This window comes from Eurytemora carolleeae, unplaced genomic scaffold, assembly GCF_000591075.1.
Source record: "Eurytemora carolleeae unplaced genomic scaffold, Eaff_2.0 scaffold499, whole genome shotgun sequence".
Lineage (NCBI taxonomy): Eukaryota > Metazoa > Arthropoda > Copepoda > Calanoida > Temoridae > Eurytemora > Eurytemora carolleeae.
In genome coordinates, this window is record NW_019396389.1 from 53,212 (window position 1) to 71,032 (window position 17,821).

Consider the following 17,821-nt stretch of genomic DNA (forward strand, 5'->3'; position numbering starts at 1 on the left):
GTATTTTAAAAAGATAGTTCGCTAAATATCAATAGCATTTTTAAAAAGATAGTTCGCTAAATCTCAATAGTATTTTTAAAAAGATAGTTCGCTAAATCTCAATAGTATCTTTAAAAAGATAATTCGCTAAATATCAATAGGATTTTAAAAAGGATAGTTCGCTAAATATCAATAGTATTTTAAAAAGATAGTTCGCTAAATCTCAATAGTAATTTTAAAAAGATACTTCGCTAAATCTCAATAGTAATTTTAAAAAGATAGTTCGCTAAATCTCAATAGTAATTTTAAAAAGATAGTTCGCTAAATCTCAATAGGATTTTAAAAAGATAGTTCGCTAAATCTCAATAGTAATTTTAAAAAGATAGTTCGCTAAATCTCAATAGAATTTAAAAAAAGATAAAAGTAGTTTTAATCGATTCATCAGTTCCAATTAAAACCAAAATATTTTAGCAGAGAACTACGAAAAGGATTTAATCCGCTGAGAATTGCTTTGCCCCTTTTTACTATTTGATTTATAGTTCTGTTGAGAAGATAAATTCCTGTAATTTCTTAGCCAAAGGTCAACATAACCCGATAAAAGTATCCAAACATATTTCAGCTTTAGTAGACAAAATATTCATTAATTTTTTGATTTAAGTATGAATACATACTTAACTGCCGGCAGAAATAAGAAAATGTTAAAAAGTATTGGATAAATTTAAATTATTCAAAGTTGTCAAGTTATCTAGTCAAGTTAACTGATTCTTTAGTTATCTAGTTGTCAAGTTATCTTGCTGCAGGCAAGTTACCTACTTGTCAAGTTATCTAGTTTTCAAGTTGTCTAGTTGTCAAGTTATCTAGTGATCAAGTTTTCTAGTTGTCAAGTTATCTAGTGATCAATTGTCTAGTTGTCAAGTTATCTAGTGATCAAGTTGTCTAGTTGTCAAGTTATCTAGTGGTCAAGTTGTCTAGTTGTCAAGTTATCTATTGATCAAGTTATCTAGTGGTAAAATTATCCAGTTGTCAAGTTATCTAGTTGTCTAGTAGGACTGAGAAAACGAACAATAAAAAATGCTGTACTGTTCCTAAAAATATTATAGTTTCGCTATTTGGCATGAATCCTAATGTTTAAACAATTTTCCTACCAAGACTTTGCTATGGGTGAAATAAATAGTACAGTTTTAGAACAAATAAAATCTTTATAAAACAGAAATAAAAGAAGATCTTGCCAAACACATTCCAGTTAACAGGATGTTTTAAAATATTGTCTCTTCCAAGCTACATATAACAATAAAGTACAAGCTTATACAAACAAAAAGGACGCTATACTAAGTTTTGAGACTAAATGTTGCTATCAAGCTTGTTTTGGTACAGTGTGTCCCTCTGAACATGACTAAAAAAGTATTTTATCGAATATGCATGAATTGCTTTAGTCTAAATCACACTCCTCTGCCGCTGGAAAGGTTGGCCCAGCTCGGTTATTCAAGTGGCGTGACATGGCTCCGTATAATTACATTAATCAAATAGATTCTGGTACAATAGATAGCAACGTAGAATTTGTACACTTTCAGTACAGTTGTATTCTGACGTCACAAGTGTCAATTCAGTTTTTGTATCCGACAAAATCATCAATAATAGTGATAATTTTAGAATAAAGTGCTTTTCTTACAGTAAAATAAGTTCAATTTTTAGTGTTCTTTAGTTTCTGTTTTTACTTTTTTTTATTTAATCTCGGAAAATGAGAGAAAATTTAGTTTTCCTTGTTATATTTGACACTTGTGACGTAGTGTATAATTGGTTAATTTCTCTGTTGCCACCTATTGTACTTGATAATCTATTTGACATTAATTGATATCCCATATGTTGATTGATTGATATGGTGGACAGAAATTTATCATGTTGTTGTTTAAATAAATGGAAGAAAAACGTCAAGTTGTAGAAACAAATTTCATACTGCAGATTGTGTACAATTTTCTGTATATCATACACGTACAAAATAAACGAAGGATACAATGTGGCAGACTAAAGACAAAATAGATTCTGAACAATCTTCTCCAAAGTCTCATCCTTTGTGGGTAACCCTGTATATTCTTGGTCTCTAGTGCACTTTATTTCATAATTACAATCAAAAACTTCTTCAGAAGGATAATCTATTGATTGAAAAAAAGGGAGCTTAGCCTGGTTATTTAATTGAGCCATTAATTATCTCTATTTGGGTATTCAGTTTATATCAAATAAACGTCAAAAAGGCTCTAAACCGATCGGATCTAAATTTTTTGTGGCGACTCACAGGACCCAAGGGAAGGTACAAACCGTCCTCATTGAACATTTTGAGAATTTGAAATAAAGTGTTGCACATATTTATTTCCTGATTAGAAAATAAGAATTCAACTGAATTTGTAAACACACATTTTAATGTCAAATTTTAGCCTCAAGCTTCCGGAGGATTTTATATATTTATTTTCAGATTTGAGCCTTTAGCTTCCGGTATGTGTATTTACTGGTGCAAAATGCTCGGATAGAGAAAACGGGAAGAGGAGTGTGATATATCTTGTATCCGGAGAGGACAGATATATCTTATATCCAGAGCAGGAGAGAACGGATATATCTTGTATCCAGAGCAGGAGAGGACATATATATATCTTGTATCCAGAGCAGGAGAGGGCGGATATATCTTGTCTCCAGAGCAGGAGAGAACGGATATATATCTTGTATCCAGAGCAGGAGAGGACGGATATATCTTGTTTCCAGAGTAGGAGAGGACGGATATATCTTATATCCAGAGCAGGAGAGGACAGATATATATCTTTTATCCAGAGCAGGAGAGGACGGATATATCTTGTCTCCAGAGTAGGAGAGGACGGAAATATCTTTACCCAGAGTAGGAGAGGAAGGATATATATATTGTATCCAGAAAAGGAAAGGACGGATATATTTTGTATTCAGAGCAGGAGAGGACAGATATATATCTTGTATCCAGAGCAGGAGAGGACGGATATATTTTGTACCCAGAGGTAAACAGGAGAGTTCAAGCCTGAATAAATATCCGTCCGGGGGAATAGGGAAAACCCAACTTAAAACAGGTATTTATTTGCAAGGAACAATTTTTTTTTTTTGTAAAGGAATTGAGTTTTAGCAACAAACTTACATTTTCTAACCCCTATATCATTGCAACCTGATGGTGTAGACCTTTGATATTTCAAACTTAGACTATATGATCTACCAGAATTGATAGTTTAAAATATCAAAGGTCTACGAAAACGGGTTATAGGAATTAGAAAAACTTAATTCCTTTAAGGCTCTTAGGTTTTTTTAAAACTTTAAATGTTGCTTTTAAAACCGCCATTTTTTTTACCAGAAAACAAATATTTACGCGGATTTTACATATATGAATTTCCAAAAAAAATTATATCGATATTTGTGATGTCAGTTTTGTTTGTTTGTATCAAATAGACGAGCTAGATTTTTTGTTAGACCTTACGGATGACAGGAACCTATGGGATATGTATATATCATATATATCATATATGCAAAAAGTCACATAAAAACTATTCGAATTTTTTGTAAATATTTTCATTGGTAAAATTATTGAATTAGCAACAAAAAACTAAATCATTACATAAAGTCTAGGATAGACTGGAGAAAATATTACTGATCTACTTTAACTTGTATCTTTTTTTCAAAATCAAATATGTTTTTTTCACAATTAGATCTGGAATCTTCAATTTCTTGAAAACACAGATTTTGATTAAAGTTTAATTCTTTGATGTTTCCCTAAGAAACTTTGAGAGATATTGTTAAAAGATCAAAGCCTTAATGTTTAGAGAAAAACTGGGAAAGAGGAGCTAGGTGTTTTCCAGCCTGGATATTAGCTTGAGTTCTAGACCTGGTTAAAAGCAGTACAGAAATATGGACCAAAGGAGTACATTGATTAACCATGGATTATAGAAGTACACCAATGAGCTGGATATAAGCAGTACACGCGGAGAAACTGGATACTAGTAGTACATGGAAAAAATAAATATTAGCAGTACACGGAGAAAATAAATATTAGCAGTACACGGAAAAAATAAATATTAGCAGTACACGGAGAAATTAAATATTAGCAGTACATGGAAAAAATAAATATTAGCAGTACACGGAAAAACTATATATTAGCAGTATACTGGGAATCTAGATATTAGCAGTACACTGAGAAACTTGATATTAGCAGTACACTGAGAAACTGGATATTAGCAGTACACGGAGAAACTGGATACTAGCAGTGCATCATAGAGCTGGATATTAGCAGTACACGGAGAAATTAAATATTAGAAGTGCACTGGGAATCTAGATATTAGCAGTACACTAAGAAACTTGATATTGGCAGTACACGGAGAAACTGGATACTAGCAGTGCACTAAGAAACTGGATATTAGCAGTACATTATAGAGCTGGATATAAGCAGTACACTGCTATGAGTGATAAAGTGAATAGAAATTCAAAACGTGAACAAAACAGAATCTTCCAATAATATAGCTTCAGCTTTTGGTTCTTCTAATCCCTGGTTTAGCTCCGGGTTGGGTTTAGAAGGGTATCCGGAGATAGGAAGGAGAAATGAAGCTGGCAAAAGGAATCTATATATAGGTATGCCAAACACTACTTTCTTTACTCAATATATCAAACACATCCACTCAGTCATCCTTCTATTCAATACTCATTCACCCATTCATCCCGTACCTTTCTCTTTTATCTCTTCATTCATTCATTCCTCTCCTTCAACCTTTTCTATCCCTTGGATTTTTCCCCTCAATCATCCTTTTATATGTATGCTCACCCTTTCCCTCAATCATCCTTTTACATGTATCCTCACCCATTCCCTCAATCATCCTTTTACATGTATCCTCACCCTTTCCCTCAATCATCCTTTTCATATGTATCCTCACCCTTTCCCTCAATCATCCTTTTACATGTATCCTCACCCTTTCCCTCAATCATCTTTTTACATGTATCCTCACCCTTTCCCTCAATCATTCTTTTTCAATTTCTATTTATTCTTTTCTTCTTCTTTTACAATTTTTGCGCGGAAAACTAAAAAAACTGAGTTTTTACCGTAAACTCTAATTGTTTTCTAATCCATATCTTTGCAACCTGATTGTGTAAACATTTGATATTTCAAACTTAAATTATTTGATCTAAAAGAATTCATAGTTTTGAAATATCAAGGTCTTTGACATCAGGTTGCAAAGATATATAATAATTACAAAATTAAAGTAAATGGAAAAAAGTTCCTTTATAAATATACACGTTTTGTCCTATTTATACATGTACATGTATTTCTGCATGCGAACAAATATTGTAAAACCTTATCATATATATATCAGCTTTTTAATAGTTTTGTTTGACAATAGCTTTATTATGTACGTATGTTTATAGGATAGAAAAATAAGAATTAGGGAAATAATCAAATTGAAGCATATCGATATACATTTCAATACATTGGATTAAAGTTAAGAACTGTTTACCTTATTCGTCAAGATCAGTTTCTAAACAATGAAATATTTTCTGTTTCGTGTTTAGCGCGCTGACATTGACAATTTGATAAACAAAAACATTTGAAATTTTGTTCGTTCGCGTTAACTGTCTTAAAGGTACAAGTCGGATAAACCGCAGGTAAAATAAGTAGAAGAAAGTGTCAGATCTTTCCCTGGGATATTTAGAAATTATTTTCAGAAATCCCCCTCCCCCCCAAGTACTGTAACATACAGATTGACCTTTGGAAGTGGAGTACATGGCCTGTACAATTAGTAAAGGATTAGAGTACATCATCACTCTATACATACGATACGGGGTGTATACGATACGTTCTTCGGTATGAGTTGTTTTTAACAATTTTCTCATTATAGACAGAAGTAAGATTAGTAGCAATCACCATCGAATATTTTTCTACATAAGCCTATAACACATTTCATGCATAAGTTCTCAGTATTTATATATTTATTATTATTATTATTATTATATGAAAGAAAGTTAAGTTATATATTAAAATCCCTATATTTATCTTTCTATCAAAACTAATCAGATAATGACCCAATATTGCAAATATTTGTCTTAATTCAATTTAGATAATTTCTAGGATTAGTTAATATAGTTCTCCAATGGCCCTGATAGATGGTGAGAATCGGATTACCTTAAACGTGGGTGGAGTAAGGTTTGAAACGTATAAACAGACATTAAAGAAGATTCCAGCTACACGACTTTCAAGGTAAACCTTTGGTACTAAACATATTTATTTTTATTTTCACAAGGATTATTAGACATTTCTATCAACTTTGTATTTACAACTAACGCTATGAGATGGTTACTTTTGATGAGAAAACTCAGCTGAACCCGAAATCCAAAGAAAAAACTTTGATTAATGTAAGGCGATTAAGTGCAAAGTTTCGTTGGCTAAAGGCAGGATTTTTGTGACTTTGACTTGCTAGATGTAATCCGCGCACTAGAACATAAAAATTTCGCATTTCTGCTTTCTGAGGGGGCTTATAGTATAAAATTATAAAAATTCCGACGCTTCTGGGCTTCTTGCTTTTGTTATGATATTAATTAACTTAATAGAAGTAACAAACGAAGTTAGGTAAAACAATGCATAATAATCTTTATAATAAAACAAGACATTCATGTATGTTGCGTATTGGTGACCGGGGGTGTTATAGACTAAAAAATAGACATTTTTTTCAAATTTTTTTAATTTTTATTTTTATACGGGCAACGCCGGGCACTTCAGCTATTAATTTATATAACGTTAAACTCTCTATCTTTAGGCTGACTGAAGCACTGGCCAACTATGACCCTGTCCTCAACGAATTCTTTTTTGATCGACATCCAGGGGTCTTCGCGCAGATACTTAATTATTACAGGTGAAGTTGAGTTTTATTATTCACTAGCTTGGGAACCCAGATTTGCCTGAAGTATTCCCTATTAAAGTCAACCCACTTATCTTACAACTATTAAATCCAGCTAATAACATTACTATGGTTCTACCGAGTTCTCTAATCAAAATTTGAGGCAAATCGGTCTATACAATTTATATGATAGAAAAGCAAGTAACATGAATGACTAAAAGTAACACCGAATAAGTTTTTAACAAAAATAAAACCAAACAATTGCCTTTGACGTATATATATATATATAACTAGGCTTTTAGGACACTTCGCGCCCCCTTTCCTATTTACAATTTTACCTTTGAACTCTGAAAGTCGCTATTTTTAATAGTTCTCAAATGTTCAAGGATTGTTCAGTTGAAAATTTGTACATGTTCAAAAATAATAATTAAACGACATTTTTCAACTTCGACAAGCCATAAACCTTTCCTATGGTCATGTAAATTGCCTGAAAAGGCTTGGGGTCGATTATTTCGTCCGTTTCGTTTATTGGATACAAACAAACAAACAGACACCCAGACAAGCAAAGTATTTTAACAGATTAATGGGCTGATTTTATTTCATAATTGTTAATTAGAAATGATAATCTTTTTGTTGAAACAATGGGTAAAGGATTTGGTATAACTAACATAAAATACAAGTTCCCGATTTTGCCACTTCTCATTTAAATCCCGGCCATTTTCACAAACTAATGGAAACCTGTAAAATAGTTTTTGTTAGTATAAAATACTAGCTGAAGTGCCTTTTGCGTTGCCGTGGAATTAAAAAATTGATTTTTTTAGCCAATGTTACCCCCAGGGTACCATGGGCTACAATTTGGTCCAGCTGTTAGGCCAGCTATAGCTAACATGTATATATAAATATGTATACATGAGTGAAGAGCTTTATTATATAGAAAGGCTTTTAAAAGTTTTGACTTTCCATGGAAAGTAATAAAAAATAATCAAAGTTTGTGAAACTACATCCTAAGTTTGTTAGAGCATTACAAACCTGTAAAATGAACAAAAATGACATATTACCTCGGGGGTAAGTGGAATAAATGTAAACAGAGCTGAAAACTTTTGAATGGAATATCCTTAATCCCGAACGGTTAATTAATCTGAAGATTAATAACAAGAGGAGAACAAGCATTTTTTAATCTGGAGATTAATAAAAAAGAGGAGATCAAGCATTAACCTCGATATCCACCATTCTAAAGTTTTAAAAAAAGATTTGATTTTCGTTTTCTAACTTATTCTGATTTTTGCTTTTTTTCGGAGTGAATAAAATCACTAATGTGCCAGAAAAAAAATCGTCAAAATATATCAAGATCGGTAATAAAATGTTTGTCTTGAAACACTGCGTTCAGAAACGTTAAAATCGTAAAAATACATTGAAAATTAATTTGGTTAAATTGGTAAGATTTAAATTTGTCTGCAGTTAACGACAGGATTATTAGTCTGGTCAAACCTCCGAACTTTTGAATAATGAAAGACCGGGGTTTATTTAGTATGAGATAAAATAAAGCTCCCCTCGTGGGAAACATGGACTTTTGGATCGAATTGAACCCGTTTCCTCCATTGGAAAGTTTCTCAAAATTCTTAAAAAGCTCTTAAATAAAAGTTTTCCTATTAAATCCTCTAATTATATACACGGTTACCCACTAAATCGTCTAATTATATACATGGTTACCCACTAAATCGTCTAATTATATACACGGTTACCTATTAAATCGTCTAATTATATACATGGTTACCTACTAAATCGTCTAATTATATACACGGTTACCCACTAAATCGTCTAATTATATACATGGTTACCCACTAAATCGTCTAATTATATACACGGTTACCCACTAAATAGTCTAATTATATACACGGTTACCCACTAAAGGCCAATATACATTAATAGCAACATCAAACTCTATGAGTATAGAGATCTGAAGACTAAATTTTAGATATAATTTAAAAAATCATAAATTAATTTAGAAAAAATGTTTTTAATTTAAAATTTAAACTGACCTCCCAAATTATTTAATGAATTTTTTCTCTTAAGAATGTTGCTTCTAATTTGCTGTTCTTCAATTTTTTGGCTGATTTATCCAATACAAGACTTATACCGGACAAAAGTCTGGTAGGTGGGAAGGTACCTAAATGCATAACTAGCACAACTAAAGATACTATTATTATTGTATATTTTATTCCCATTGATAAAAACATTGCCGAATATAAAGTGTATGTGAACCCCGCTAGATGGTATGCGGGACTGAAGTATATTCTCTAACTCCTTCTTTAAGTACAATTCAGATAATCTTCCAGGTTTAAACTTGGTTCCTGCTTCATCTACGCATAATTGAACTTGGTTCATACAGACTATTTTTATTTAAGGCACCACGCAGAAGTAAATATTTCATTATTCTCGCGGAAAAGTAATTTGTTTTTCTACATTTTGTGTTAGTTTTCATCAAGAGAAGACTTTTAATATCCGTAGAATAGAATATAAAAGAAAACTACTCAAGCTTTCAAGGGTAAAATAAAGTGTAAACATTGAGCTTAAAACTTTAAAAAACATTACTTTAACATTAAGTGTCAACAATGAGCCTAATACTTTAAAAAGCATTACGTTATAACATGAAGTGTAGACATTGAGCCTAATACTTAAAAAAAAACATTACGTTTACACGAAGTGTCAACATTAAGCATTACGTTAAGCATTTTAAAAAGCATTACGTTATAACATGGAGTGTCGACATTGAGCCTAAAATTTTAGAAAACAATACGTTTACATGAAGTGTCAACATTAAGCCTAATACTTTAAAAAACATTACGTTTACACGAAGTGTGAACATTAAGCTAAATCTATATATAAATTTATCTTGTCTGGGTGATTGTTTGTTTGTTTGTATCCAATAAACGTCAAAACGGCTGAACCGACCGGGCCCAAATTTTGTGTGGGACCTCACGTGACCCAAGGAAAGTTTATGAATGATCAAAATTTTAAATTTTTTTTATTTTTGTAAAATTTTGAAAATGCGCGAAAAAATATTATGAAATCCGCAAATTTTTTTGTTTTTGTTTTATACTGTACAAAGAGAAGATGCTCAGAGATAAAGCCACAGTTGACATTGAGCCCAAAATTGTAGGAACGCTAGGATTTCATGGCTTTTTGCACCCATCTTTTATTTTAATTGGAAACATTTTCTCTTTGTTCAGATTGTAAAACAATAAAAAGAAAAGTTTGCGGATTTTTAAAAAAAAAATCGTGGAATTTCAAAATTTAATGAAAATCGAATTTTGTTGTAGACTAATTTTTAAAATTTTTGTCAAACATTCCCTGGGGTTAAAAAATTGGGCCGAATCGATTCAGTGTGTCAACATGGCGCCTAAATCTTTTAAAAAAATGTAAAAAATGCTTTGTTTGTGATGATAATAGAAAATTTAGGATTTAATTAATTTAGGGGAATTTTCATCATTCGCTAAAGATTAGTCTTAATTATGTTTTTAGTTAGAACATTCTCAATTATAAGAAAACTGAAATTTATAACGAAATCGAGTGTTCAGAGATTCAGAGCCACCAAACCTATTTAGTGAGAGGCAGTAAATTTGAACCACTTCTCTTTTAATGCAGAACCTACGCTCAAGAGAACCCGTTCGACAATACGTCTACATACTTCTTAATTTGTTTCTTCATAGTTTTTCTAACTTTTAGTTTTAAAAAATCCCAATTCTTGCATTTCTTATCCAGTATTGACGCATTGTTTACAACTTCTGTCATGCTGGGGATTGGGGGGACAGGAGGGTAAAATATAAACAAACAAATCAGGGAAACGTAAACATTGAAATTTTCTTAAAACACAAACTTGAAGTTAAAGGAATATATACAGGGTGTCCCACATCAAATTAGACCGAGTCAATGGGTCTATATTACGATTTGGGGGAAATTTAAGAAGATTGAATCATTTTGAAAAATGTAATGAGGCTAATAGATTTTATTTAGCAGAAAATGCTCGATTTTTCGAGTATTTTGTGCGTATTTTGGCGTTAAATATTGGAGATAATCTGATATGATATGGGACGCTCTGTGTATATATGCACATATTGTAAAGTACTGTACAGTACTGTTACTTAGATTAAAGGGACTGTAAACGTAATTTGAAGTGACCCGGTCCAATTGACAGAGTGTCCGATTCTCCCTGGAAAGGTTTTAGAATCAAGAATTAATTTTATCCAAGTTTGTGTTTATTAAAAACTAATATTTCAAAATGTGGTTTCTCTACAGAAGTATGACTTACGCATTTCTTGCTTCAGAAACAATATAGAAATTATCAGAATTAAACAGTTTTAAATTTGGAAAAACTTCGTCGCTCAATTTAATAATTTTTCATAAAAATATCAGTTTTTGTCTCAAAATTTCTCCCTTAATTTTTAAACATAAAAATAAAATTATCTTGTTTTTAAGAGCGGCCCTTTAATTGAAAAATTGCATTTAAATAAGTGGTCCAATACTTTACAAATTGTTTCTGTTTTAGAACTGGAAAGCTGCATTATCCTACAGATGTTTGCGGACCACTGTATGAAGAGGAACTGGAGTTCTGGGGTCTAGACTCAAACCAGGAATCTAAAACCATCAAACACATTCTAAACTACGAATACATCTAGTTCTTGCCATAGGAACCCAGCTTTGCCTAGATATCCCGTATAAAAGTCAACCCACTAAATTTAGAATTTTATAACAACGCAAAGAACATTTCCGTGGTTTTAACGAGTTCCCCTTAATCAAAATTTGAGGCAAACCGGTCAAGGGGTTCCTGAGTTATGATAGGACATTCAAACAAACAGAGATTATTACTTTATATTTATAACTCTATTTAACGGATTATTAAAAACTCTCTCAGCTTTAAATTCTATCATTTACGAATTGCATCCTTATGACGTACGCATAATTACAAACTCTCTTAGCTCCAAATTCTATCTTTTACAAATTGGTTCTTTGTGACGCACTATTACAAACGTTTACTCTCAGCGCCAAATTCTATTATTTACGAGTTTCATCTTTATGACGCATAATAATAAAAACCCTCTCCAAATTATTGCATTTACGAGTTGGATCTTTATGACGTATGATTGCAAACCCTCTTAAAAGTCCACAGACGCGTACCGATGGAAGCCATTGCTTGAGAACAAAAGAAATGGAGTCTTGGCCACAAATTAAAAATTTCTAATTCCTATATCTTTACAAAAAATTCTTTGATATTTCAAACTGACACCACTTGACTTACCAGGATTTATAGATCGAAATAGCAAAGGTCTAGAAAATCGAGTTAAAAAGATATAGCTAGGGATTACAAATCAAAGTTTATGGCAAATACTTAATTCCTTTCCCAAATTCAAGCATACAGTTAGAACAAAAAAACATGAATAATCACTCGACAAGTCTCAAAAAGATTTAATGATCACAGATTTCACTGATGAGACACCAACTTTGTATCTTATTCAATCTTTATCATCTGTGTGTGTGCGAAAAGGAAATTATTCAAATATATTAATTTTTAAACTGTATAAAGTATATATTGGATGGTTGACTAATATTGATTATTAAACAGGATAAAGTATATATTGGGTGGTTGACTAATATTGATTTTTAAACTGTATAAAGTGTATATATTGGGTGGTTGACTAATATTGATTATTAAACAGGATAAAGTATATATTGGGTGGTTGACTAATATTGATTTTTAAACTGTATAAAGTGTATATATTGGGTGGTTGACTAATATTGATTATTAAACAGGATAAAGTATATATTCGGTGGTTGACTAATATTAATTTTTAAACTGTATAAAGTGTATATATTGGTTGGTTGACTAATATTGATTATTAAAAAGGATAAAGTATATATTGGGTGGTTGACTAATATTGATTATTAAACAGTATAAAGTATATATTCGGTGGTTGACTAATATTAATTTTTAAACTGTATAAAGTGTATATATTGGTTGGTTGACTAATATTGATTATTAAAGTGTATACAGTAGATATATAAATATTGAGTGGTTGACTAATATTGATTACTAAACTGGTATAAAGTACATATATTAATACTGCGTGGTTGACTAATATTGATTACTAAACTGGTATAAAGTACATATATAAATACTGCGTGGTTGACTAATAGTGATTATTAAACTCTATAAAGTTTATATATTGGGGGTTGACAACAATCAACAAAGTTGTTGATTGTTGTGAATATTAGAGAATATATTGAATAACAAACTTTAAATAAATACTAGACAAATAAGTCTATTATGAAAACCTATCAGAAATAGATACTAAAGGAACTGTAGACGTCATTTAAAATGATCATCCATTTGAGGAGGGGAAGATTCACAACAGTACCCTTTAAACTTTTATTTGATCAATTTATTTTTAAAAACCATGTCATTTATTTTAAAAAAAACAAGGACATGTCATTTATTTTTAAAAACATGGACATGTAATTTATTTTCAAAAACAAGGACATGTCATTTATTTTTAAAAACGTGGACATGTCATTCATTTTTAAAAACATGGACATGTCATTTATTTTCAAAAACATGGACATGTCCTTTATTTTTAAAAACATGGACATGTCATTTATTTTTTAAAACCATGTCATTTATTTTTAAAATCATGGACATTTCATTTATTTCAAAAACATGTCATTTATTTTTAAAAACAGGGACATGTCATTTATTTTTGAAAACATGGACATGTCATTTATTTTCAAAAACAAGGACATGTCCTTTATTTTTAAAAACATGGACATGTCATTTATTTTTAAATACGTGGACATGTCATATATTTTTAAAAACATGGACATGTCATTTATTTTCAAAAACAAGGACATGTCCTTTATTTTTAAAAACATGGACATGTCATTTATTTTTTAAAACCATGTCATTTATTTTTAAAAACAAGGACATGTCATTTATTTTTAAAAACATGGACATGTCATTCATTTTCAAAAACATGGACATGTCCTTTATTTTTAAAAAACATGGATATGTCTTTTATTTTTAAAAACATGGACATGTCATAAAATCATGGACATTTCATTTATTTTCAAAAACATGTCATTTATTTTTAAAAACAGGGACATGTCATTTATTTTTGAAAACATGGACATGTCATTTATTTGCAAAAACAAGGACATGTCATTTATTTTTAAAAACGTGGACATGTCATTCATTTTTAAAAACATGGACATGTCATTTATTTTCAAAAACATGGACATTTCCTTTATTTTTAAAAACATGGACATGTCATTTATTTTTAAAACCATGTCATTTATTTTTAAAAACAAGGACATGTCATTTATTTTTAAAAACGTGGACATGTCATTCATTTTTAAAAACATGGACATGTCATTCATTTTCAAAAACATGGACATGTCCTTTATTTTTAAAAAACATGGATATGTCTTTTATTTTTAAAAACATGGACATGTCATAAAATCATGGACATTTCATTTATTTTCAAAAACATGTCATTTATTTTTAAAAACAGGGACATGTCATTTATTTTTGAAAACATGGACATGTCATTTATTTTTAAAAACCTGGACATGTCAATTATTTTTAAAAACATGGATATGTCATTTATTTTTAATAACATGGACATGTCATTTTTTTTTTAAATGGACATGTCATTTATTTTTAAAAACATGGACATGTCAGTTATTGTTAAAACATGGACATGTCATTTATTTTTAAATACGAGGGTATGTCATTTATCTTTAAAACATGGACATGTCATTCATTTTTAAAAACATGAACATGTCATTTTTTTAAGCATACAACGCACTTAAGGGCACCTTTGCTAATCAGACATGCCACTCTATAATATGGGCCCGGGGTCATCTGAAATTAGCTTCAGTAAAAAGTTTATTTTTTTTAATTTCATAGATAAATAGAAAGAGACTTTTATATCTTTCAGGGTGTGTTGAAAGGATTTTTTAGTTAATTATTAACTCAGTAATTATTATATTATAGAGGACGTGAGTCAGACTCTAATAAAAACGCATAAATAACTTTCAGTATATATATTTCTTATAACTTATTACTAGAGGGTTCAGAACTAGAGTCAATATCGATATCGCACGTGTAGACTGTAGATGATGACATCAGTACTATGCCCCGTATCCGTTCTATCTCATTCTGTTGAATCTTGTGGAACTAGTTTAACGCGGCCAGGCATCGTCTTCCACAATATTATAAAGATTTATTCACACACAAAGATATAAATACATATATAGATGGTGTAGTTTAAATTTGTTTAATTACATTTTGAAAATACAGGTTTCCAAAAGAAAAGAGAAAAATTATGCAAAATTATGCAAAAATAGAAAACATTGATTTTTAATCACTACATAACATATTTATATATTAATATTAATATGCTAATTCAATAGTACTGTTCAGCTTTAAAGTCATAAATACTAAATATTAACCTTGAAATATGAAAACATGCTACTAATACTAAATATTAACCTTAAAATATGATAAATAAATAAGTTACTTTAAAATAGGAAAGTTGTTATATATAAAAATTCATTAAAGGGGGAGGGCTTGTTGGGGGGGGGGGGGGTCAAGTCATGATTTTTATGTTTGTCTTGTGTCTATAGGGATTGCTCAATCTAAGTTTGATGATTATAAAGTATAAACAATACAGAAGTATCAGATTGATAATAAAACTAAGAGAAAACTACAATTATACATAATTTACCTATTTATAGATTTGATTCACGGTAATTCAGATGTACAAAGTTTTTAGTTTTTTTTTATGCCTGATATTTTTGCATAAATTCAAACTATCTTTGGTTCTTTAGTTCGATCAAGAAAAGTTGGCAGTACTAGTACAGTTTTTAATATAGAAGAAGAGGGAATAATTTTGTATTGGTCCTGGAATTAATATTTATCATGGTAAAGGAGACGCAAATAAGAGTAATATGCACTATGATGTAGACGCAGGAGAGAGAACATAAAATCTAAATTATAATTATTTAAATAGTTAAATTATAATAATGTAGAAACTTGTAGATACAATATATGGCGACGACAGAACTTAGTTTAATTGCTGAAACATTTATTTGAGCAAAGCCAGCAGTTAAAGCAATTAATGGGATATTTATTGTAATACCATGAATCCTGTTGTATCAATGTTCCGCTGTTCTTCTTGTAACAGAGGTTTCGAATATTATTTACTCCAGTGTATAAATTTATCTCTTGTGCGTCCCCGTCCCCGTCAACAACGATATAAGATTTGTTTTGTTGCGCAGACGAAACCAGGTTTTAATGACAGGCATATTTAAATATTAACTTACTAAATTTAAACGACATTTAAACTATGACTTGGAACAAATTAAATTCAAATACAGTGTAATCGTAAATATCTGTTCTAGATAAAAAAAATATAGAGGCAAAATAACGGTTTTTAAGAAAATATATTATCCGAAATACTAAAAAACTAAAAACGGTCCGTAATCACTGGTATTAGCATGTGTTGATGTTTTTTATTACTACTTACTTTGTACAATATTTTTTCCTTAAAATCATATATAATATTTTCCATAAAAACTATTTCTTGGATGACGTTGTATCTTTTCTAGGTTGATGACTTTTTTTAAGGCTATAGCTTTAAAAATCTTTATATAGGCTTAGGTAATCTTAAACTTACTGAACTAAATTCTTAACTTGCATGAAAACTGAATACTTAAAAATAATCTATAATTCAACTTATATATTATGTATCTTGCAAATCCTGCAGTGGATTTAATACAGTCTTTTCATCAACTCTAGATAATTATAAACCAATATTTTTGAATTTATTTTTGCACGTCGTTTATAAAGAGACATGTATGATTTACACCTGTACCCATTAAAGATTTGGATATCCATGATTTTATTTTTTGAGGTTAATCATTTTTCATTTAAATTTTAAATTGTGAAAAGCAATGGAGGAAAAAGTCAGAATAACACACTTTTCAAGGTAGAAAAAAGACATTATAAACAGACTAAGGTGTGATGGGCAAGTTTATTTTGATGACAAGTATATTTAGTTTATTTAGTAAATTTAACAGTTCCTATAATCAAACGCGTGGGAAATGTATTTTGATAAAGTATCTTGTAGTTTGACTGATAAAAACTGCTTTAAATGTTTCGGAACTTTTGGCTGAAAAAGTTGAAAATGAAAAAATATTGTTTCAAATGATGGGAGAACGAATAAAGAGGAAAGGATTTTAAATCAAATCTGAAATATTAAAAACTTAATCCTGAACTTAAAGGTGAATATTCATTTTTAAAGAAAATAAGCTATTTCAGTTTTCTCTGCAGATTTAAACTTTATCTAAACTTTATATACAAATATATACTATACTTAAATCCAAGTTCAAAACATCTAATATTAACCCTATCTCTGCTGGGGTACTTGAAAACCAGGATATGCTGGGGGGGGGGGTCAAATTGACCCCCCCCCTCTAAATCCCATGTTTGATGTCCAAATATGACAAATGATACATCATTGGAAAGCTCTTGTGCTCTACTTTTAGAATCTGCAAAAAAATTTGCAAATTTGCAAAAATTGAATTTTTTATCGCAAAATCCAGTTATATAGTAAAAATGTTTGCAAAAAAAATTTGTCCAAAAAATGAAAAATTATACATTTTTGAAAAGCCCTTGACCTTGCCATTTCAAATATGCAAAATGCAAATTTTTGCAAAATTTTAAATAACCTGAATTTTAATCAAGAAAAACTAAAAATGTGCAAATTTCTTTTGACAGGTTGTTTGCAAAAAATTTGCAATTTTTTTTCGCAAAACTTGTGCAATTCGTTTTTTTATGTCAAAGGCTTTCCAAAAAGCTAAATTTTATCAAAATCTGACAAGTGGAAGTGGGTCAAAACAAAGAT

General features: G+C 30.2%; 1 protein-coding gene across 1 annotated transcript in view; it reads left to right on the forward strand.

The window, feature by feature from the left end:
• The first annotated feature begins 2,450 nt into the window (after positions 1-2,450).
• The window catches only part of LOC111702278 (potassium voltage-gated channel protein Shaw), a 36,391-nt gene continuing 21,020 nt past the window's right edge, over positions 2,451-17,821 (forward strand). The window contains exons 1-5 of the mRNA XM_023473918.1: positions 2,451-3,062; positions 3,804-4,605; positions 6,095-6,223; positions 6,780-6,875; positions 11,407-11,491. Of these exons, the coding sequence (XP_023329686.1) occupies positions 6,117-6,223; positions 6,780-6,875; positions 11,407-11,491 (288 nt within the window). The 5' untranslated portion in view covers positions 2,451-3,062; positions 3,804-4,605; positions 6,095-6,116. The remainder of the gene's footprint in view (positions 3,063-3,803; positions 4,606-6,094; positions 6,224-6,779; positions 6,876-11,406; positions 11,492-17,821) is intronic.